At 31.7% G+C, this 25948-nt stretch overlaps 1 protein-coding gene across 1 annotated transcript in view; it reads right to left on the reverse strand.

The window, feature by feature from the left end:
* Window positions 1-25948, reverse strand: part of LOC118199881 (mitochondrial-processing peptidase subunit alpha) — a 56324-nt gene that overhangs the window by 24807 nt on the left and 5569 nt on the right. Inside the window, exons 2-4 of the mRNA XM_085824073.1 lie at window positions 11967-12184; window positions 1101-1180; window positions 137-219 (exon numbers count right to left, since the gene is read on the reverse strand). Of these exons, the coding sequence (XP_085680199.1) occupies window positions 137-219; window positions 1101-1180; window positions 11967-12184 (381 nt within the window). The remainder of the gene's footprint in view (window positions 1-136; window positions 220-1100; window positions 1181-11966; window positions 12185-25948) is intronic.

Below are 25948 nucleotides of genomic sequence, written 5' to 3' on the forward strand. Positions count from 1 at the left end.
TCAATTATGATTCTGTTAATGAAAAAAGGATCTTTGGGGAATAATTTCTATGGCACCTAAATTCAACAATATTTTTCCCATTGTGCTTTGTTTGCTAATAAAACTGACAAGTACTTAATGCTTTTTTTTTACTTACCTATTGCCCTGACAATCACATATACCACCATGTTTTTCTAGTTCTTGCAGTATGGCATTTTTGTCCTCAAATTCAGCTGTAGACTTAAAGTAAATAAATAATTAATACAATTCATCTGAAGTACTCAAACAATAAATCCACAAATATATTTAATTTTGCATTACAAAACTCTAAATTATGAAGTGAAAATTATTAATTAAAAAAACCATTATTTAAAATTCAGATATGAAAATATTTGAGATATGTCTGAAAAAATTATTTAAAGAGTAGAACCTTTAAAATTTTCAGAAAATAATTCCAGCCAAATGTTGTGAGAGTAGGAGAAAAATATATATACAATGCAGTTTTGATCATCAGTTAGTCTTAAAACACTCACGATGGCTGATACGAAAATACATGGACAACAGAAACTTCTATCACCACCATCAGTGGATAGGCAGACGATAATGAAGAAATATTTTTAGCATAGTACACTGTAATATTACAAATAAAATTTACAAATAGAAATGTAATATATATCTGGTAAATAGATAAGGAATCTCAGAATAAAATACAAAAATTAAATACCAAAACCAATAAGCTTTATATTCTTTTAAAACCAGATAATTTTGACTTTTGAAGTGCTGGTTTTGTTTAAAAACTTAATGCAAAAGTTTAACCCATTTAAACACAACATTTAAATACATGTGCAATCATAAAATTACATTCAAGAAGAGTCTTGGAAAAGACACAACAATATTTGTTTAATATTATTTTACTCCCTTTAAATATTGAGAATATAAGTGAAAGGAATACAAACAGAGTTATTCAAGATGATGAAATATTTAAACATACAGCTATTTGCTGTTCATATTCTGAATATTTTCATTGCTTTTATTGATCTCATCTTTATCAATGTAACAGGTTATTCAACAGTGATCATAACTTAATTATTATCAACATAAATGCTATAACAAATACTTACATTAAAGGCTAATTTTTCCAAAAAATGAGATATTCCACTAGGATAAGCTACTTCATAACGTGAACCTGAATCAATCACAACTAAGAGGAAAATACACACAAATTAGAATATAACATATTACTTTTAAACAGATAATGCTGTGAATAAAACACTGAGGAATAAGCAATAACAACATAAAAGAATCACATAAATAACATCTACATTTATATAACTAATAATTTATTTACTCGAGTTAACATCAATGAAAAATTCTGTACTTTCTAGATCTCATTCCTTGAATATTTAAATTAACTAAATTTATTCCAGAACCAAATATATTTCTTTTTAATTCTTTTTAGATACAGTATTTAACTAGTAATAAATCAAATGTACATTTTGAAAACAATTATACACACAGAAGATACAAAGCAAGAACCTATTTTTTTATATTTAATTAAATTTAAAAATATACAAAAGCAATTACAGTCCACAAAGTACAAGGAATCCCTTTTTGCCTAAAATAGGTTTTTTTCTCATGGAGTTACATGTTAAAAAATATTCAATTCCTTAAAAATTAGATCCCCATAATTTGCAACACCACAAACTTCAACATCTTATTAGAGAAATACATACATTTATCAAGCAACAGTGCATATATAAAGTAACCATTATGAACAACAATCATTTACCAAATTAGTCTACTCATGTTTATAGAGATATACTCTTAGATGCAGTCTATTGTTATTTTAATAAACTTTTGCATTATTCTCCCCAGTGATTTTTCTTTGCAAAAATGTTCAAGAATATATATATATATATATATATATAAACATTTTATATCATACAAATTTCAAACTCAAAGTGATGCATTTGAGTTTGGAATTTATTTGCACGGGAATGCAATAATAAAGCTGCACCAAAACAGTTTGGATCTCCTCTTACAGCTGCCATGATTGGACTGAGGAGAAAGCACAAAGATGAATTCTCACAGATGCCAAGGATGAAGACAGCAAAACAAAACAGAAAGGTGAGGCAGGCCAAGTGTCAAGAAAAATTCAAACAGTTGAAAGCCAAAGGCAAACTGGTGTACCTGTTTCAACAAAAATCACCATCGATCAAAGGAAAAGAACTGCAGAGGACATGAAAAAGAACAAATAAGAACGTCAAAAGACAGAAGAAAGAACTGATTTTAAAAGCGTATGCATCTAATGCTTCTATTTTGTGAAGAGGAATGGTTTGAATCTAAGGAACAGAACAATGCTTGCTTAAAAGATGCCCGATGCCTATGAGGAAAAAATTCTGAAGTTTCATTCTTATGCAATCAATAAAAAAAAATACTCAGCTTTGATACATAGTAAGTACGGATTTAGTTACACTCACCTTTGATGTTCCTTCCAACAAAACTGTCGATCAAAAATGGGCCAAACCATCTAGAGAAGTATGCATGAGAAGACACATTACACAGTTATTCTGATATGCTGCACTAATGATACCCAGTTACTACTCATACTCCCTTTTACAAAGAAGGCATTTCCAAAGTAGAAGCTGCTCGGAGGATTTCTTGGGCATATTCATGAAAAAAACTGGACAATCAAGATGGCATGATGCTTTGATTTGAGATTTTTAAGAAGCCAGCTATGCTGGAAATAGATTCGTTCATGGCACACTTTAACAGATGCCGACTTCCCCCCAAATAAAACAAACAAGAAACCCTATTGGTAGGTATTCTTGACAATCTTACAAGCCAACTCCAACCTGTGGACACCAATCTCAACAAAGGCCTTCAAGGCCCTAACGAGGAAGGAATGGAAAATATGGATTAAGATGTTAACTTCATCCTATCATGTGATCTCCACTTCTTCCTCAATTTGCCATCTTGACACTTCTCCATGACCAAAACAGATGCTTTGTAATCCACTTCCCATGTCGTGTTTCTTGGGTACTCTGAGGTTAAAGGTCCTCTATATGCTTTTTATTTTTGATACTCCATAGGAGTTCATTAAAAGCTCTCAACATCAGGCACCTCACAGAATTACTTCATGCAACAATATGAGAGGGCTCCGAGTCATAGTGGCTGGATGTTTTCTATGATGATAAAAATTACACTATATATATTTAATATGTATATATAGTGCAATTATATATATAATTGAAGCAGTAACAAATTAAAAAAAGATGATTTCGTGCTGAAGCTGCTAGATCATAATAAACTGATAATGAAGTTAAAAGTCGTAACATAAATTAAATATAAATTTAGTTCCAAAAACATAAAGGTCTACCTATCTCTCTCTCTCCGGGAAATGGTTACAAAAACTGAGCAAACACAAATGAAGGACACAATTAAAAACAGAATTGTTCAAAGAAAGTTTTAAAAACTACAGAATATGAGATTATAAAAATAAAAATTGCCCTAAAAATTAATCTCTTCTGTTAAAAGCTTCAAACAGAACTTGTCAAAGGAAACGTGTTTTGAAGGCTTAAACCAAGTTGTTTAATGAGTTCCGAATGCATGTTTCATTCCTCTGAGCCATTTCAGACTTTAAACTGCTTTTTCAAAACTTAAATTTTAAAAAGAAATTTCGAATGAGTCTCAAATGCTCAGATTTTTCCCCTACATACATTCGTAATTCTTTTGTTTAATCAAAGGAAAAAAAAAAAAAAAAAAAAAAAACATATAAAAAGTATTTCAATTTTCTTAAAAATATTTTTAAGTAGTCTGAGCTACTTTTATGCATTGTTTTTTCCCCTTGAAGAGTCAGTATTGTTTCCTTACCTTTTCAACTGTTCATATTTAAGTAATTTTCTTTATATGCATATCCATATGCCGATTTAACTTTTACTATTTAATACCTGTAAAAAATTTTTCTGAAGCTTCTTAAAATTAAAAATTTTTTAAATATTACTTAAAAATTACCAATTTGTAATTGGAATTTATTTCGTCTTCAAACTGTAATTCTTTTACTTACTTCTTTATTATCCTTCTTAATTTAATTTGAAATATTAGAATTTTAATAGGAGTATTCACCTTTAATTAAATAATTGCAGCCTAAGCACAGGGTTCTTAACCATGTAAAGGTTAACCAGGATGGGTAACGAAATTCATTTCCACCCCATTTCAGCTGCCATTGTAAAGGGAAACTACTACTGTTTTGAAACTTTTCTTTGAGGTTGCCTTTGTTAATTCTCAAATAAGAGACTAGAGAATAATACAAAGTATTTTTTTTTCCCCTAAATTAGGGAAGCATATGATGATACGAATTCGTAGCTAAGTAATTTTTGAATGGTGGTATATTAACTTTTGACTTTGCGTTGTAATGAAAATACGCCTTAGCAGTAAATACCTAAAATACACCTAAAATCAGTACATAGTCTAATCAGTCTTTATTTGTTTTCAAACTGAATTTAGTTTAGAATTACATGTACTGATTAACAGTTTTAATTTATACTTGAAAATTATGTTTAACTATTTGTTTCTCACATAAATTGGCAATTCGCATTCATTTTGTTACAAATATTGTGTAACAGCTTATTTATATATTCAACAAATCCTCTTGTATTTTAGTGATATTAGTTTTGTTTACCTTTTACATTAGTATCCTTATTCAGTCCTTTTTTTTTTTCTTCTTAATTTACTGATTCCCCCTATTATATCGTAAGTATTTCATCTTTCAATTACATTATTTATATTATTCTGTTCTTTCCTGCGTTTTTCTGATAAAAGCTCTTTTTATTCTTTAGTGTGGGTTTAAAAAAAAAATATTCCCCTTATACTATAAAAAAAGGATTTTATTGATTATATTTTCATTTCATTTCAATGCATGTTTCAAACAGCAATATTAAATACAAAAATTACAATAAAAAGGGGAAATATAAAGAACAAAATACATTTTCGACGACACTGAAAAATTGGCGAAATTAATACTAATATTCTAAAATTTCAAATGAATTTATTAACTTTATTCATTTATTTATATAGACCCACCAGAGGTCAAGTGAATCAATGAACACTGATAGCTAGGTTCGGTTCACATTTCGGTGAACTAGCTAGCTGTATGTGGAGTTATGTATAACATGAGTACCAACCAATTTGCCTTAAAAAGTCCTCCAGAAACCCTTCCCCTTTGGGCAGACAGCCCTTTGTACCTTGGTCGTAATGCAAATATTCCAACTTTTATTTATATGTGCGTATATGTATAGAGACCAGAATAGCTATAAACAGATAATTATTCAGTCACCCCTGCAGGAATTTAGCTCATATTTTCATTATGCATAAGAATGTGAGGAATACTGAAATTGCAAATGTTATTAAAATAGCATTTCTCGTTATTAATTTACCACAGTTTCATTCTTAATTAAAAAAAAAAAAAAAAAAAAAGGCTTATGCGGAAAAGTAATTCAGTCTTTCAGTAAAATATGAAATAAGATATAAATTAGATAATATAGATAAAATTAGATACTATACAGAAATTAGACTGTATGATTATACAAAATTATTAAATTATGCTATTGTTGTTCACCTATGTGGAAAAATAACATCATTAAGGAATATATTTATTATTATTTATTTAATATATGCTCCGCCACTAGGCACTACACAGAAAGGGAAAGGCGCTTCATGGAAGATGCTTTAGGGGGAAGTGTTCAGCGGCTTTTTAACGCTTGGCCGCTGATGAGCTTTTGTAAGGATGTTCTGCGTGAAACTCACCCATATGCTCGTTGTACATGTGTACATGAAGGAGGAAAAAAAAAGCTTTATTTAGCTGCAGCAGAGAATAGAACCTTCGAGAATCACCAGTGTATATCGACTTCACTGATATGCCATTAGGTGATAGACAATTGACCGAAAGTATGACCCGACTGTTATCAAAACGAGTACAATTTCTTATAAGAAAGAAGTTGAAGCAAAAGCATACATATGTATTTATATTTTAATCATTAATTCTCATTTTGATTATCTTCTAGGAAACGAAGAGCATATGCTAATTTAATGAGACTGTTTAAAAGTTAAATTTTAATAACTGCTGCAAAACTATAATTTAATACATTTCCCACATTTTGCTTTCGTGCTACATTTTGCATTTGGAAATATTTATAACAAAAGAAATACAGAAAGCAAATATATAAGAGAAATTATTTGATGATCTCATAGAATGTTTTGGCTTTATAAAGGAAATTAGTCTCTTTCCATAGAATTAATCAATAATTGGAATATTATCACGTTTCGCCTCTTTGTATTTTTGAATAAAACTTCTATGCCGAATGCGAAAAAAAATATAAATTAATATAGTACTCAAATTTAAATATGTGATTTTCATATACTATATGTATACACACATTTGCATATATGTACACATATATACAAATATATAGATACATCTGTATATATACACAGTTATCATATATACGACATTTACACATACATACATGCTTATGCTTTTATCCACGTGTGCATATAATATGCATATATTTGTTTGCATACACAATTAGCAAACATACATGCTACACATTCGCATTTCTGTTGCATATGCACGCACACCACATTTGCATATTTATATACCATATGCATATGCATATCAGTATGGTTAGGTTACTTATGTAGAATTCTAGAGGGCAAGTTAATCATGGGAAACACAAATGAAAGTTTTTGTCTCGAGCTAACATTGCACTGTTGAGGGAAAATGAAAGGGAATTGACGAAAGCCTATAGTTGAGAAGTGCGATTTTTTTCAAACAAGTGGCAGGGAAAGGTTTCTGCACAAGGACTTTCTCCATACCCTTACTGGTGGTGGTGGTGGTGGTGGGGGGCAAAGAATTTCTCTTGCTGAAATTTTGACCACAGCTGTCTTTTTGAGACTCTGCAGCTCTGGCCGTTTCTTTGGTCACCCGTCTTTTAAGCATTAATAGTCCTTCCTTACATTTCTTTATTTGTTGGTATTTATATATATAAAAGGATCGTTCACTATTGACTGGGCTATTCATCAGTTATTTTCATACGTAAATAACTGATGAATAGCCGGATCATGATGAAACTTGCAGGTGACGTAATGTATTCCTTTTTCGAGGTAACTAACGCCCGGCATGATGTATTTGGCACATACACAGCCGCTGCAGCGAATGCAATGCAATCATGGGGGCCAGCAGTGTGTCTGTGGAGCAGCTGTGTGCAATTAAATTTCTTGTGAAGGAAAAAGTTAAACCAGCTGAGATTTTCAGAAGATTGCAAGCACAGTATGGTGAACAAACAATGCCATGTACAAGAGAGTATGAATGGTGTGAAAAGTTTCGATCTGGAAATTGGAACGGACACACAAAAAATATAGACTGTGGGGTAGAGCAAAATAAAAATGAAAGACCCATTTGAAAAAAATTTAAACGATATTAAAATCTTTGTCTCGAGACTAAAAAATTCTTAGAACTAACATCTTTTAACCTTTTTTTTTTTTTTTTTTTTTTTTTTTTTTTTTTTTTTTATGTGTATACTGTGTGTTGTTGTCAATAAAGTCTGCTTGGCAACATCTGCAGCATTATTAAAATTTGTGTATACTTATACTGTGTATTGTAGCCAAAAAGTCTACGTGGTGAGATTTGAGCTGGTGAAATGGGAAAATACCGTATAATACACAATTATTACATTAACTGCTTATAAATTACCTAGTTTGGAACAGCTGTTATATACAGACTGGGTTGGTGAAAATTTTCTCACCAAACATTTTTGGGGAGAAACTCTACGATTTTACTTATCTAAATTTTTTGCTTATATTTCAAACTTGAAGCCTAAAATGACTGAAAAAACACGGTTTTTGCACACATGATTTACGCTAAAAAAACGAAATAAAAACAAAAAATTTAGAAAAGTAAAAACGTGAAGTTTCTCATAAAAAATGTTTAACAAATATAAACTAAAATAACAACGATAAATTCCAAACAATTTCAACACAAATAAATTCAAAAATTACAAAAAATAGCAACACAAAATTAAAGCTATGCAACATTTAAAATAATTCTCTACAAAACTAAAACAATAAAAAAGTAAATTCATTTATAATTCAAAATAGTTCCCAAGAAAGTAAAATATTAATTTCAAACACAAAATTTTCTTCAATTTTTCTTCCTAAAGAAACTAGGTCATAAATTGAAAAATTTATTCCAGATTTTATTTCATGCCAAAAAGCAACACTGTAAGAACTGGTTATTTTCCAGACTGCATGCAGGACAAATTAAAAATCTCATATATTGAAATATATACACTGAGTGGGCTAAATGAATGGAAAATGCTCTGGTAATAAAACAATTAAAAAAATTGTGAAAAACTTAATTCACAATAATTTCTACTGTCATTCAATATGAATGACATTAAAATTTTTTTAAACAGCAAGTTCTTAATTTCCTGGTACTTACATATTAATACAATAACCTTGATGCAATTTTTTACAGATGAACAGGTAAAAGTTACTTATCAGGTACAAGTTGGCGATTTTTCACGACATTTTTGAAAAAGATTCCCAAACTATTGCTATTTATCCAGGTCGACAAACATTATCAACATATGAATGGTCAACCTATTTCAGCAATTTTAAATACAGTCAAAAGTCATTAATTCGGACACCCATAATCCGGAATGATCTATAATCTGGACCTCAAAGCTAAAATCTTTCTGCGCATGCGCATAGGCATTTACGCGTGCGCATATGCGTCTGCGCGAGCGCAGAATACGTTTTCGCGTGCGCGTTTAATGTATAACGGACGGTATAAGCTAAAATTATCTAATTATCTATTTCAGATAATGTTGATAATTGCGTTGTTCTTAATCTTCGAATTGGATCCGGCTTATTTTTTTTTTTTGCAGACTGTAAGAGCAATTTTATAAAAGTAAGCTTGAACTTTCGATTATGTCAAATAGAATTTCCGATGCTGGAGCTCTCAAAGGATCTACAAAACGAAAGTATGTTTTGATGGCCATCAAACAAAAAGTGGAATTGGTACAATAAATGGATAAAGGCATATCCTTTATTTATCTAACTGTTCCGAAATCTGTTTATCAATTTCACGCTGCTCTGCGGGGATGGGAGGGGGACGTCGCGGCGCGCAATGAACTGGAAGTTGATCTGTCAGCACTTTCGTTATCTTCAGGGCAGATGTTTTTATTTTATTCGGCTTATAATTCCTTACTAAATGCAGTATTTCATCTCGATGTACTCCGTCTTTGATATGATTTAAATCAAATTCCTCGTCATTATAAATATCACGAATACAAATCAAATAGTTTTCTGGTTGCAATTTTCTAATTTCGGATATGCGTAATGTATGCTTTACGCATGCGAACATTGAAAGAAATGTTTAATAAAGTAAACAAATAAATATTAAGCTTCTTTTTTTGTAAATTTTGATACCCTTTAGATCATAATTGCTCATTATTTTATAAATTACGGTTTCATATTTTTAATTTTATAATTTCTGCATGCCATCTTACCAGATTTAAACTGATGATCTATAATCTGGAATCGCTGAAGTCCCGACGATTCCGGATTAAAGACTTTTGACTGTATAAATTTTGGTTATTAAATAAGGATTTTATAATACATTAAAAACATAAAACACTTATATAACATTTGCTCCAAATCTTTTTGTAATTTTTTTTTCGATATTCTTTTCCCGAAGTACACAACAATCCGTTTCATTTATAAATTTAACATCAGAGAATTGAGGACTCATCATGCAAAACTTGGCAACACTGGCTGTTTACCAAAAGCATCTCTTTGATGTTCCCAGCAGAGATTTTGTGGCAAAATTCTGTATTTCTGCAGATATTCTACCCAGTTTTCTTCAATTGTCAGCAAATTTCACAAGTGTAATTTTAAAACCAAGTTTACGGGAAAAAATACCATGGTTTTTTTTATAAAATCCATTGAAACTTGGAATACAGAAAAAAGGGTACTATTCGGTTTCGAGGGCCGTAAAAAATCACCAAACTATTGTTGATGCCAATGCTGCCAAAAATAATTGCGGCAACCCTAATAATTGCAGCAAGAAAGGAAGTATAAAAGTAAATAACTATCTAAGATTGATGTTTTAATTTAGATGAAAGGTTAATTTCATATCATACTTTTCTATTATTATAATTTATATGAAAAAGGCTAAACATGACTAAATGGAAGCATAAGAGTAAATAACTATTTCAGATCATTATTATAATTTATATAAAAATTGCTAAACATAACTGAATGGATGCCTGCATCACTATTTCGCTACCGACTTATGGCTAAAGCATAATTTCATCTCGTTGGTTGTCAAACGTAATTTCCTATAATGAATGATGCCTTTTCTTTGAAAATATTCTCGGTAAAGTGCAGAATCGCTCACTTATTTGTTTGTCACTTTTTACAATTGTAAAAACAATTGGATTTTTGTCAATTTTCTTTTACTTTTTAAGTGAAAAATAGGTTGATGTGTACATAGATAAAGTCAAGGGTGTGCGCAGTTTAAGAAACCCTGTTCTAGACAGAGAGAAACCTGTCACTATAAAACAATGTTTTTTTCCCCAATTTTGATTACTACTTCTGTCAATAGATGGTGCTACCTTCTCCTTTACTCCTGTATGGTATAAATACAATTGTAGCTTTCCCTTTGTTGCAGATTTCTTTGCTTCTGATGAAAAAGGATCTATACCTATTTGTACTCAAAATCGATAAGAACTTTTGACTAAATCTACTCCAAACACAAGGTTGGTACTATGTTAAATTTATATCAATCTTCTGTTTCTCATTCTCTACTGAAGTACATTTGAATGTTGTTTTAATTTATATGATTAACCCTCTGGGCGGCCAGGGTTTTTGCTAAGAAAACACAAATTTCCCAAAACTACTATGAGAACAAATTATTTTTTTGATTTTAATGCAAAAACTCTCCTGGTATTTCATACCTGGGTTTGTTTTCTTTTGATATATGGCCTTAATTTTGTTGACATATTTTAATATTGCACACATATATATGTTCTTACACATATCACAATAAATATTCTAGGCCGTACGGCCTTGCCGCTTAGAGGGTTAAATGGAACTATGAAAAACCAGCAATTTCCAAGAGGTTTGCATGATGCACCAAGCTATTCTAAACAACTCCAAATTTATATAAATTAACTTTACGACACATTATTCAATTACAAGAGTTATTTACAATGTGATTCTGACATAAAATACATCAATATTCAATTACATATTCTAAATTTTATGCTTTTTGTCTAATTTGATTTTGTAACTTTATTACATTTTCGTGTACTGAGAAAATCCTAAGCTGGGAAGAAAAATTTTTATTTAACAAAACACTTTAAATGCAATGAAAATAATATTAATGTATGTAGTAATCATATGGATAAACTTGGTAATATACCATTCAATCATATAAAACAAATTTATATATAAATATTAACTGATTAAATCTTCATAAAATGTTCTGCAAATGAATACAGTAAATTCAGACAATTAAGATCCAATATTTTTTTTTTTAATTATACTGAAAATCATCAGAAGTTTACAATTTAATTTTCATTAATTTCACTTAGCGCTGTAACACTATTTTTTTTAGAAAAGGATAAAAATTAAGAACTGGAAGATTTGGTGATCTAAATGGAGATATGGTAAAAATCTAGAAGTTTTCCAGTAGAACTACAAGCATTAGTATTTATATAAATGAACTTAGCAATTATGTTTATTAAAATGCTTCAAAAATACAGGTAAACTATTAACTGTATTTGCTCTTAATTATAACAGATGTTATTTCTGTTTCTTGAGCTCTTAATTGCTGTCAGATTACATATGATTAACCATAAACATTGTCAGCCAGTTAATCAAAAGTCTATCAAATGCTGTTAATCTTAAAAAATGGAATATACCTCCAACAGTGCAAGACTGGCCGAATTTATTTTGAGATGCAACTCGAAGTCCATTTGAAAGAGTTTCAACTTTGGTTTCCGAGTTTAAGTTTCCACTTGTAGCATAAATAGGTTTTGGTGCTGATGGCAGTGGTTCTGATAAAGATGTTCTCCATACAGCATTGTCCACATTCTGACTTAAACGACACACTGGGACAATACTTCCTTTAGAAATTGCCCTACAGATATAAAAGAAATATACATAAGAAAAAATAAACCACAACTACAAAACAGAAAACTGCCCATATGTGTATAAATTTCTTCTTGAATAGTAAATTTCAGTACTAGACACATATAATAAAGGACACGACAAAGACAACTATATGAGACATAAATATGCAGAAAGGAAAGTTTTTTTAAAAATAACAAAGATACTTTCTGATTAACTGCAGCCCCATAAAAAGTACTGAACTTACTATCAAAAGTAACTTTTTAAGCAATTAAAATTTAGAGTGCATTAGTCCACAGTTGATTTCTCTAGTTTTTGCAGATACAAAAATACTGCACACCTGTTAACCTACTAAACTGGAGAATTTTATCAGCAACAAAAAAATACATTTTAAATGATAAAAATATCGGGAAAGTTTTTTTTTTTTTTTTTTTTTTTTAATCGCAAAATAACTTTAAACACCATTTATTTACATGAAAGTACAGATTCTAATTCTAAATCCAAAACTCTATTAAAAAATTACATGCTAAAAAATTATTACTTGTATATTTTTATAAAAAAATAGAAAAGGTACTTTCTGATTAGCTGCTTCCCCTCCCCCACTGAAAAGTATTGAACTTGTTGGCAGCATTAGAAAGCTGGTTTGTTTGGGTATCCTTATTTCTATTTCAGTGATGCATCTATGGTTTAAGTGAAAATGATCGATGTGTACATAAACAAAGTCAAGGGAGTGTGCAATGCCAAGTTTGTGCAATTCTCTGATATTTTACGTAAATATATATATGTGTACCTTGACATCAATGGCAGCATTACATTTTCATTTCAACAATTCTTTGACTTGTTATTTTGGTTGGTAAAAGTATACTTATGGGTTCCCCTTGGCGAAAATTTGCGATTTTTGGCAGTACATGCACACCGAGTTTGTGCAATTCTTTGATTTGTTATTTTAGCATTGTGTAGTTGCGATTTTTGTCGCCGCTACACAAAGCCAAAATAACAAATCAAAGAATTGCACAAACTCGGTATCCACATATATATTGACCTGTTTTCACTTAAAAAAACATTTGAGAACTGCATAAACTAGGCAATGCATACTCTCTTGACTTTGTCCATGTAGACATCGATCTATTTTCACTTAAAAAGTCAAAGGAGCACCCAATTCTACACTACAGCCAAACAAAAAAATATAATCTCAATAAACTAAATTTTAAATTAAACAATGAAATAACATAAAAAAGGAAATTCACCTTAGCATCTAAGCACTACACAAGGGAAATATCCACTTATTTTATTTAGACATTTTCATGTCTTCATTCCGTGGCACACAAAATTCCTTAACAGTATCCAAATACTTCCTCAAACCATGTTCCCTTTCTAATGGAACACTTTATATGATGAGCATTTGAGCCTTTCTTGTGACAAATCCATTCAAAGCCATCTGAACAATCTTTACGTTTGAGTATATGCATTTCCTTCATACAAATAGGACACTTATAATTCCGTTCAATTACATCCAATAAAGTTTTTTTTCTTCATTTTGTCCTCAACCACTTAAAAAAAAAAAAAAAAAAAAAAAAAAAAAACTTTCTACTCTCTCCACTTTACCACCAGCAGTCATTTTACGGCACACAATACGTGACATACTTCCCAACTGACATCCAACAAATATTTTCCCATCATCAAATTCACTGCCATCAATCACATCATAATAGGGTTTCTATAACATTCAACTACTCAAGTTACCATAAATGAAACAACTTGGCGATGATCCAAGGGGCACCCTTAAATCTACTCTAACCTTTTGGTTTTGTGTAGCGGCCATTTTTAAAGGTTTCGAAAATAACTATGGATTTAATATGAAAAAACACTATAATTGCAAATATTTTCAAAATTTAGAAGCAGTTATACTTACAAGAATGATACAGCTTATTTTAAAACATAAAACTTAAACAGAATTGAGTTGTAGGTGTTATTACTCAAACAACCTCTCACCTTGCAATTTGTAAGATACCTACAAATTGCAACAAAAGTTACAAATCAAGTCTATTGAGAATTTTAACACATCGACCAACTCTAGTGACAAAATCTGTGACTTTGGGTGATGAATTATCATCTTCACTGGAATCTGAATCATTAGCTGCAGGGCGTAGAGGCACTTTCATCCCTTTGAGCAATGAATGATAACTTTTCCGAACTGTTGCTTTCTAACAGATAAAGTATTTGAATGGTCTCAACTTCTCTTCATCAGCTGTTCTCACTCTGGCAACTCTTGAGTGCCCATATGCTCCAAAAAAGACTTCAGTGATGATTCCTAAAGGCCAGTTGATACGCTTGCCATCAGTTTCTAGGAGAACAACCTCCCTGACTCTTACCTTTATGAATCAACATTGCTAAATACTCATTCCAAAATCTGATTCTTAAATCCTGCCTTAATTTTGTACAAAACGCAATCTTATATTTAGGCTTTTACTGTGATGTCGTCTAAATCAGTTGTTTCACTGCTAGGAATACTTTGTAAGAAACAAGCAGGAGTTAATGGCTTTAAACCTTCTGAATTGTTTTCAATATATGTAAGTGGCCTAAAGTTTATTGTAGCTTCGCAGTCACATAATAATTTCCAACTATTTTCATAGTCAAAACTTTTTCTGCCCAAAATTCCTCTTAGCATCTCTTTCAACATTCTAATCATTCGCTCCCACCAGGTGGCTATTGGAGGGTTAAAATTCGATTTGATTTTCTTGATAGTGGAAAACGACATGATCTTATTCCAATATAAATTTTTTAGAGCATTGCTTGCACCAATGAAGTTTGTACCGTTGTCAGTGTGTGTAGATTATATTTACTCTACCTCTTCGAGCAAAGAATCTTCTTAAAGCCATAATAAAAACTTCTGTAGACAGGGAATTGACTAATTCAAGATGGACAGCCCTATAAATGGCATGGGTAAAAAGTACAACCCATGTCTTTTTGCCTTAATGTAAATACAAAGGGCCTGCGAGATCAATTCCTGAAACTTCAAAAACTGCAGCAGCTTTTATTCTGTTCCTAGGAAGAGGTACAAAAGGTGGTTCTGTAGGTTTGGCTTTGAATCTTTTACATGAAATACAATTAGAGTTAACTTGTTTCACTAATCTATTGATCAAAATACTCCAGTAATCTTCTCTTAAATTGGCAACCAGATTTCGAAGTCCTGCATGTTGTAGTTCCCAATGCTTTTGCCTTACCAGTCGATGAATAATCTCATGGCTTCTGGCCAAAAATATGGGACACTTGCAATTTTCCTCTTTATCTCCCAAGAGAAGCTTTGTTCTGAGTCAAACAATATCATTTTCGTCTCTGTTTGCATGTTCTTCAAGATTTTTATTTTCCTTCCGGCAAAACTTTCCTGTTGAATTAATTTTAGCAGTTTTCTGCTGATTGAACTTATTCGTAAGTCAGCTCAGTTTTCTTAATTTTTTTCTTCTCGTTGGCAATTTTTAATGAAACAAAGTATACAGGCAAGTATTCTAAGAATCTTCGTATATTTCGAGAAATAAAGTAAATTGTCAATGAAGTTAACTGATCCATGCTCCATCGATGCAACTAAATTTTCATCAATGACTTGTTTTTCACTTAATGGCCAGAATTCTTGTGACTTCCATAACTATTCTAGACCTTCCCACCACTTGCTTTTCATTAAAGTCTTAGCATCAGAACCTCTTGAAGGCAAATCTGCTGGGTTCATATGCCCTGGCACAAAATGCCAATCATTCGAGTTGGTATTCTTTCTTATTTCTGTGACTCTGTTTCCCACAAATGTATTCCAAGAACTCTCTCTTTTGATTCAAGCAACAGTTGAATCAGTCCAAAAATACACTGTATTGTCTTTCAGTTCCAGTCCATCTATGGCTTGACTATATAATCTTGACAAGATCAAAGCTCCCAAGAGTTCTAATCTAGGATTTGTAATCTCTTAGGTAGGTGCCACTCTTGACTTGCTCGTTACTAACTTGATGGGAATCTTTTCATTAAATTCAGAACGTAAGAAAATACAAGCATAGGAAACTTCACTGGCATCACAGAAACAGTGTAGACTTATTCAGTGTAGACCTGAGACGATACTCCGTGGAATCTTACATTCTTTCAGTAAAGATAGTTCCTTGACCTAGGCTAAAAATCTATTTGATGTATCTATTGAAAGTACACATCGTTCCAATTAATTTTCCTCTTCCAAATGTTTTGAAGCAATACTTTAGGTAACAATGAAACGGGATATGTTATCCCAATAGGGTCAAATAATCTTTGAGAAGCTGATAAACACAACTCTTTTAGTAATACCCCTTTCTGGAATTTCAACCATACTGCCACAAAAAAGTTCATTGGTTTCAGTGTCCCAAGAGAGACCTAGAATTGGAGTGAATCTGTCACGTGTCTCTTCTACAATTTTTTCAGAAGTAACCCACCTCGTAGTTCGAATTGTGCTGAAGACATTAGCTCCTTAGCTTCAAAATAAATTTTCCTGCCTCTTCTTTAGTTTTTAAACTCGTAACACAATTGTCCACATAAAAAGATTCTTTAAGTCGACAAGCTGTTTGCTTCCTTTCATCTGTTCTCTAGATGGTAAGCTATAGTTGTTTCTAGTAAAAATGGACTAGAAGCACCAAATACTACTCTACAAAGTCAGAGAGTGATTATTCCTTCTCATCTTGATAACCCCTTCCACCACAGAAATTTTAAATACAGTATAAAGTCTTTAATCCGGACTCGTCGGGACTTTGGTGATTCCGGATTAGGGGTTTTTCAGGATTATAGATCATCAATTGAAATCTGGTAAGATGGCATGCAGAAATTATAAAATTAAAAATATGAAACCGTAATTTATGAAATAATGAGCAATTATGATCTAAAGAGTATCAAAATTTACAAAGAAAAGCTTAATATTTATTTGTTTACTTTATTAAACATTTCTTTCAATGTAAGTTGTTTAAGTTGCTTTATTTTATGTGCTAATACTTTCTCTTTAATTCTATAAACAGACATAATTTCTTGTTCAGTTACAAAGTTCTGCTGTTCAAGTCTTGTAATTGCTGTGCAGAGAATACTGATTAACTTGTCAATCGAAATTTTTTCGTTTTCACTAACCTCTCTGCCACTTTCTTCATGCCTTTATACATTTTTGGCAGCAATTCCACTTTTTATTTGATGGACATCCAAACATGCTTTCGCTTTGTAGACCCTTTGGCAGTTTCAGAATTGGAAACTCTTTTTGACATAATTGAAAGTTCAAGCTTACTTTCTATAAAATTGCTCTAACAGTCTGCAAAAAATAATAAGCCGGATCCAATTAGAAGATTAAGGAACAACACAATTTGCAACATTAACTGAAATAGATAATTAGATAATTTTAGCCTAGCTTATACAGTGCATTATACATTAAACGCGCATGCATAAACACTACGCATGCGAAGAAAGTTTGTAGCTTTGAGGACCATAAATTATAGATCATTCCAGATTAAAGACTTTGTACTGTATTCTCTACTCTGTGGATTCAAACTGATCTGTAAAAATGCTTTTTTGATGTATGATGTTACGCGAATTGCACGTTTCCGAAACTGCATTATCAGTTTGGGTACCAACTCTAATAAACTTGGTCCTTTTTCTAAACAATTATTCAAGGAATTTCCTTTGGAATCTTTTGGAAACGTAACAAAAACTTATACTTCCTTTTTTACTAAATTCTTATTTTAATTTGTTTAGATATTGTGTTATACCCCTTACACACAGTTGCAATTATTATTATTTATGAAGGAATAGCCTTGACTACTACTTGATTTACTCTTAACTTTATATCCTTTATGCTTATTTTACTTCAATTCTGCAGCTAAAGTGCAGGGTGGGAATAAAAATTTTGTTTTTCAAGTTTCAGTCTCTAATTAGGTTTCTTTATGTATTTATTACTTACTTTTCTCTTAGATATAAATAAAGATAATAAAATATCATAAAAGATCATAAATGTTCAAACAACATCTGTAAAACTGTTTGATTTGAATTATTTTTATAAATCCACATACTGGGAGAAAGGGCTCAACCTCAGAGAACTTCCAAAATGAAATGTTCAGCATGGGATGGATAATTATTAACTGCTTGTAACTTGTATCTGTTAAAGAGACCATCTAGGGGGGGGGGAAGAGTCCTGAAACTTAAGATCATAGAAATATTTTATTAGTGATGACTAATTAGACCATTGGACTAGAAAACAGTGTTTCAAGGTGTCTCAAGAATTTTGGCATTTTCTCCTTTAATACTTAAAAGTATTGGAATGCAATGCTTTCTTTTTTATCAACTGGCAAAATCCACAGTTTTATTATGATTTATTAAAACAAGCACAAATGTACTCAGAGCAAAAATATTTAGTTTTTAAATTTTAATTGGTATTTATGTCTCGGGTGTTTTCAGCAATCAATGTAACTTAGTGCCACTAATGAATAAGTATGTTACAAAGCTCATAAGATCTTTGCTTTTGTTTTATGTAACCCTCATTATCAGCAAACCAATTATTTTTTTGAAAAGGAACGTCTAGATCAATTCTTTTTCTCTTGCATTAAAAAATAAATAAATAAAAAATAATTTTATAATACGCCCAAAGGGACGTTTTTTTCAACGTTTTGTGAGTTACCTTTATTTATTAAATATGTTCTTTGCACTTAAACCATGAAATTCAATTCACCAGCAATATTGCAAAATAATTTTAAAACGAGCATATCTCAAGAATTTCTGATGCACAGTCCTGCGTGCTGGAGATAAAATGTCTTTGGTAAAAGTATATTTCTGGGTACCCCTTGGTGAAAATTGGCGGTACACAAATACCGAGTTTGTGCAATTCTTTGCGCACTCCCTTGACTTTATCCACGTATATGTTGACCTATTTTCACTTAACTCTTTCGCATCAAAACCACCCGTAACGGCCGTTCATTCGGGCAACGGCAAAACGCCCCAACGCCTCGTTTATTTTCTACCTAGTTCTTCCCCCTCCACGTTAGTGTATGGCTCATTGGTTTCGCGAGTTGTTAAAAGACATGTCAATCATTCTTTTGAAGCAAATAAAGGAGAAATACGGAAAGGTATTGACTTTCGCAGGTGCAATCCGGCCCTAAGGTGAAACAGCACACAATGGATGAAACCGCAGGGGGAAAGAAAACTATTCCAAGACAAATTCGTAAACACGGGCATTTTCGATGTTTGTTGAAAACAGATTTGGTTGTCTCTCGATGCGAAAGAGTTAAAAATAACATCACAGAATTGCACAAACTTGGTATTTTTCATGTACACATCGATACATTGGCTAATCTTTGGAATATGGTAACAGGCAGTTTGGCGACATTTTGATAGGCGATAAAGGTTACTACCTAGTACTTTGGCAATAATGTGAGAAGTATCCAGTTCCAATTATGGATTATTTTGTCTGAGAGAAATGAGAGATCATGAGATATGTCACGTGACATTTATGGACGAATAATAGCTCTTTAATCGGAAAAGGGGGGGAAATTTGGAAAAATATCTGCAGTACTTTATAGCATTTTGTATTTAGCTTCATTCTGTGTTGTGTGAAACAGTGTTGCTTAATTTTTGGATCCCATGGAATTATCTAAAGTGAATTCGATATTTTTATTGCGTTTATCTGATAGTCCAAAAGAATTGCTTGAATGGTGTATGAGTGTAGGATTAATTGTGGATAAGTATGAATTTCCAACATGTGGGAATGAAATGAGATTGTGTGAAAGGAAGGATATTATAGATAAGTTTGAATGGCGGTTCAAGAAATCTGGTGAAAATGGATATTTTGTGATCCGCCATGCACTCAAGATTCTGTAGAAGATTAGGTAAGTTAGTATTTTTAATCATTTGAGGATATTATTTTTATGCATTGTTCTAAATATAAGAAATAAATAAATTAATATGCTATTATTGGAAAATTTTTATTAGCAATGAATTAGTTTAAAGCAATTAAGATTTTAAGCTAATTTTTATTAATTTAATGTATGTGTTTATTTATATTTTAAGTAGTGTTTCTTAATTTAATTATACTTTAATTAAATGATAATTATTTTGTGAATTATATGTTTGTAGCATTTTGGAATACGTTTCAGTAGAAGTAAACATGCATGGAAATAATTTAAATATTTGACACTAAGTATTTGGAACCATTTTTAATGTTTGTGCTATAAATTCACAGGTGACGTTTATAATAGATAATTTAGAGGGAAAAGTTTTTGGATATTTTATTTATTTTATACGTGCAAATATTCATCCTTGGAAAGGGTATATACTTTTTCGCGAACAGGTAATTTCATATACAGTCAAAAGTCGTTAATCCGGACTCCGGCTATTCCGGATTATAGATCATCAGTTTAAATCTCGTAAGATGGCATGCAGAAATTATAAAATTAAAAATATGAAACTGTAATTTATGAAATAAAGAACAATTATGATCTAAAGGGTATCAAAATTTACAGAAAAAAAAAATATTTGTTTACTTTATTAAACATTTCTTTCAATGTAAGTTGTTTAAGTTGCTTCGTTTTATTTGATAATACTTTCTCTTCAATTCTATAAACAGACATAATTTCTTGTTCAGTTACAAAGTTCCGCTGTTCAAGTCCTATAATTGCTGTGTCGAGAATACCGACTAATATGTCAATCGAAATTTTTTCGTTTTCAATAACCTCCGTGTCACTTTCTTCACTATCGGAAGCAAATTATAATGATGAGGAATTTGATTTAAATCATATCATATATATAACACGGAATACATCGAGATGAAATACTACATTTAGTAAGGTATTATAAGCCAAATAAAATGAAAACATCTGCCCTGAAGATAAGGATAGTGAAGACAGATCAACTTCCAATTCATTGTGCGACGCGGCATCCCCTCACCCCGCCGCAGAGCAGCGTGAAACTGATAAACAGATTTCGGAATGGTTAGGTCATTTTTTGCAGCAATTCCACTTTTGTTTAATGGACTTCGAAACATACTTTCGCTTTGTAGATCCTTTACATATTAGTAAATATATATAGGAAATTCTATTTGACATAATCGAAAGTTCAAGCTTTTTTTTTTATAAAATTGTTCTAACAGTCTGCAAAAAATAACAAGCCGAATCCAATTCGAAGATTAAGGAACAACGCAATCTGCAACATTAACTGAATTAGATAATTTTAGCTTAGCTTATACCGTCCGTTATACATTAAACACGCATGCGCACATGCATATTCGTAGCCGTAAAGGTCTTACGCGCATGCATCACGTTGACGCATGAGTAGAATGTTTGTAGCTTTGATGTCCGGATTATAGGTGTCTGAATTAACGACTTTTGACTATATGTCCTTTTTACCGACTTTAAAGATTCACAAAATTTTTCTGCATTTTCGTGCAAATTTTTCTAATTAATGAGAAAAAAGTAGTGTACATGGATAAAGTCAAGAGTGTGCGCAATGCCATTTTTGTGCAATTCTGGGTTAAGTAAAAATAGGTCGATGTGTACATGGTTACCGTGTATGTGCCATTCTGAAAAATGCGGCAAGAAGTTTACGATTCTGCACTTTCTCCCAATTTTGCAGTTAATATTCGTCATGATTACGCACTTTTGTTCCATAAAATTTCTAGCATAAGCGTAATTCGGCTAGCAGATTGTTGGAAAAAATGTTGAGTAAATAAAAAAAAAGAAACCTGTCTTTACTTCGTGAAGACAAAATGACGGCGAAGAAAAAAGTAGAAGGTTGCTTTAGCAAGGTTGGTTGCCAAATTTTCGCCAAAAATGGCTAAGTTACCATAACCCAAAGATTAACCGATACATTTTCACTTAAAAAATCAAGGGAGCACCCAATTCTAGGTAAAAGTATATTTACGGAACATTCAACTACTCAGGTTACCATCAAATTGGCGATAAACGAAACAACTTCGCGATAATACAAGAGGTACCCCCCCCTTCAGTCTACTCTAACCATGTTTTTTTTACCCTACATGGATACCGATTTTGTGCAATTCTTTGATTCATTATTTTGGGTTGCAAAGTGGCGATTTTTCTAGAAAAATCGCCGCTACACAAAGCCAAAATAACAAGACAAACAATCGCACAAACTTGGTATCCATGTACACATCGACTTATTTTCACTTAAAAAAAAAATCTCCGAATTGCACAAAAATGGCATTGCACACTCTTAACTTTATCCATGTACACATCAACATTTTTTCACTTAAAAAAAAGTCCCAGAATTGCACAAACTTGCATTGTGCAGTCCCTTTACTTTGTCCATGTACACATCGACACATCAAAATGTGGTGCTTCTTTCACTTAAAAAGTCAAAGGAGCACCAAATTCTACAATATAGGCAAACAAAAAAATACATAATCTCAATAAAATACATTTTAAATCAAACAATAAAATAACATAAAAAAGGAAAAACATGTTATACATTTAAGCACTACCAAAAGCAAATATTCACTTACCATGATTTTCGAATTTGCTTCGTACACCCAGAGTTACGTAAAAATCAAAATATCAATCGTACTCAAATGACATTTTTCAAATCAGGTAATCTTTCTGATCGAATGCTTCATATAGTGACCATCTGAACCTTTCTTCCTACAAACCCATTCAAATCCATCTAAACGGTTTTTATGCTCAACTAGACACATATCCTTCCTACATACAGGACACTTAAAATGGCTACTAAGTAAACCTTCATTTACACACTAGTCAATTAAAGCACTTTTTCCCTTTCGCTCCAAATCGTACAGAAACATCAAATTAATCTTACTACATTCGGCCATTCTACCGCCTAAAGAATCAAACCAACACACATCACAAAAAAATTTACAAAACATCCCATGATTCAAAATTTCCCAGAATCATGCACCTGATTACGTCACAATAGGGTTTCCATAACATTCAACTACTCAGGCTACCATAAATGAAACAACAACTTGGCGATAAATCAAACAACAACTTCGCCATAATACAAGGGGTACCTTAAAATCTACTCTACCCGTTTCATTTATGGTAGCCTGAGTAGTTGAATGTTATAGAAGTTTTATTGTGACGTAATCGGGTGCATGATTCTGGGAAATTTTGAATCATGGGAGGCTTTGTAAGCGCTTTTGTGGTGCAGGTCGGTTTTATTGTTTAGACGGTAGAATGGCTGAATGTAGTAAAACTAATTTGAAGTTTCTGTAAGATTTGGAACGAAAGGGGAAAAGAGCAGTAATTGACTGGTTTGTAAATGAAGGTTTACTTAGTAGCTATTATAAGTGTTCTGTATGCAGGAAGGATATGCGTTTAGTCGAACGTAAAAACCGTTTAAATGGATTTTTAGAAAAAAGGGTTCAGATGTGGCAACGCCAATATACAGATTCAAGTACAGATAATTTTTGGATGCTGTTAAGGAATTTTGTGTGCCACAGACTAAAGATGAAGCAACTTCTAAATAGGGTAAGTCGATATTTGCTTTTTGTAGTGCTTAAATGAATAACATGTTTTACCTTTTTTATGTTATTTTATTGTTTGGTTTAAAATGTAGTTTATTGAGATTATGTATTTTTTGTTTGCCTGTGTAGAAGTGAGTGCTCCTTTGACTTTTTAAGTGAAATATATCAAAGTGGACATGAACAAAGTGAAGGGACTGCTCAATGGAAGTTTGTGCAATTCTTGGATTTTTTCCCAAGTGAAAACACGTCGACGTGTACATGGCTAAAGTCAAGGGAGTCTGCAATGCCATTTTTGTGCAATTCGGGGATTTTTTTTTAAGTGAAAATTGATCGATGTGCACATGGGTACCGAGTTTGTGCAATTCTTTGTCTTGTCATTTTGGCTTTGTGTAGCGGTGATTTTTTGCCGCAAAAATCGCCATTATGCAAGCCAAAATATTAAGTCAAAGAATTGCACAAACTCAATATCCATGTACCGCAAAAAATCAATCGCCAAGGGGTACCCTAAAATATACTTTTACCCAGGACTGATTATACTAGCACGCAAACTCTAAACAATGAAAGACTGGGTTTAACAAAATGGTACAGTAAAAAACACTACACAACCACATAACAAATACTTAGACCTTATATTTAAATAAAGGAATTTATGTTACATCCAGCTAGAAAAAACGACTATTTTAAATGGCATAATGGAATTTTAGCCATCGGAATAGTGGGCATAAGTTTTAATGAATTTGTTCACCAAATAGTTTCAAATCTCAAACTTATATTTAAGTTTTTATAAAAGCTACGGTTGATCTTTACAATATGGTAACTGGTAGTTTGGCGACATTTTGGAGGCGATAAAGGTTACTACCTGGCACTTTGGTAATAATGTGAGCAGTACTCAGTTCCGATTACGCATTATTTTGTGTGAGGGAAATGAGAGATCATGGGATATGTCATGTGATATTAATGGACAAATTACGGTTCTTTAATCGGAAAAGGGGGGAAATCGGGAAAAAATCTTGAAATTTTGTATTTTGCTTTATTCTGTGTTGTGTGAAACAGTGCTCGTGAATTTTTGGATCCCATGGCCGTAACTAAAGTGAATTCGAAATGGGTATTTATGTATGTGCTCATTTATATTTTAAGTAGTGTTTGTGAATTTAATTATATTTTAATTAAATTATAGTTATTTTGTGAATTTTATGTTTGTAGGAATTTGGTATACGTTTTAGTTGAAGTAAACGTGCATGGAAATAATTTAAATATCTGACAATAAGTATTTGTAATGGTTGCGGTATGAATTCGTTGGTGACGTGTATAATGTAATAGATGATTTAGAGGTAAAAGTTTTTGGATATTTTATTTATTTTATATGTAGAAATGTTCATTACTTTTTCGCGATCAGGTAATTTCATATATGTTCTTTTTACCGGGTTTAAAGATTGAGAAAATTGTCATGTATTTTCGTGAAATTTTTCTAATTTATGAGAAAAAAGCAGTGTACATGGATATAGTGAAGAGTGTGCGCAATGCCATTTTTGTGCAATTCTGGGATGTTTTTTTAAGTAAAAATAAGTAGACGTGTACATGGTTTAGTGATATTTTAATTAAATGATAGTGATTTTGTGAATTTTATGTTTGTAGGAATTTGGTACACGTTTAAGTTGAAGTAAACGTGCATGGAAATAATTTAAATATTTGATACTAAGTATTTGTAATGCTTGCGGTATGAATTCGTTGGTGACGTGTATAATGTAATAGATGATTTAGAGGTAAAAGTTTTTGGATATTTTATTTATTTTATATGTGGAAATGTTTGTATTTGGAAAGGGTAAATACTTTTTCGCAATCAGGTAATTTCATATATGTTCTTTTTACCGGGTTTAAAGATTGAGAAAATTGTCATGTATTTTCGTGAAATTTTTCTAATTTATGAGAAAAAAGCAGTGTACATGGATATAGTGAAGAGTGTGCGCAATGCCATTTTTGTGCAATTCTGGGATTTTTTTTAAGTAAAAATAAGTCGGCGTGTACATGGTTTATGTGTATGTGTTATTTTGAAAAACGCGTAAGGAGTATGGTATTGTGCACTTTTTCCCAATTTTGCAGTGAATATTTGTCATGATTAAGCAGTTTTGTTAGATAAAATTTCTAGCATAAGTGTAATTCGGCTAGTAGATTGTTGGAAGAAGTGTTCAGTAGATAAAAAGAAAAGAAACATGTCTTTACTTCGTGAAGACAAAATGGCGGCGGAAAAAAAAATAGAGGGTTGCTGTAGGAGAGTTGGTCGCCAAATTTGCGCCAAAAAGACGCCAA

The sequence above is a fragment of the Stegodyphus dumicola genome, chromosome 9 (assembly GCF_044657685.1).
Source record: "Stegodyphus dumicola isolate Sdum_Otavi_A_Nest chromosome 9, ASM4465768v1".
Classification (NCBI taxonomy): Eukaryota; Metazoa; Arthropoda; class Arachnida; order Araneae; family Eresidae; genus Stegodyphus; species Stegodyphus dumicola.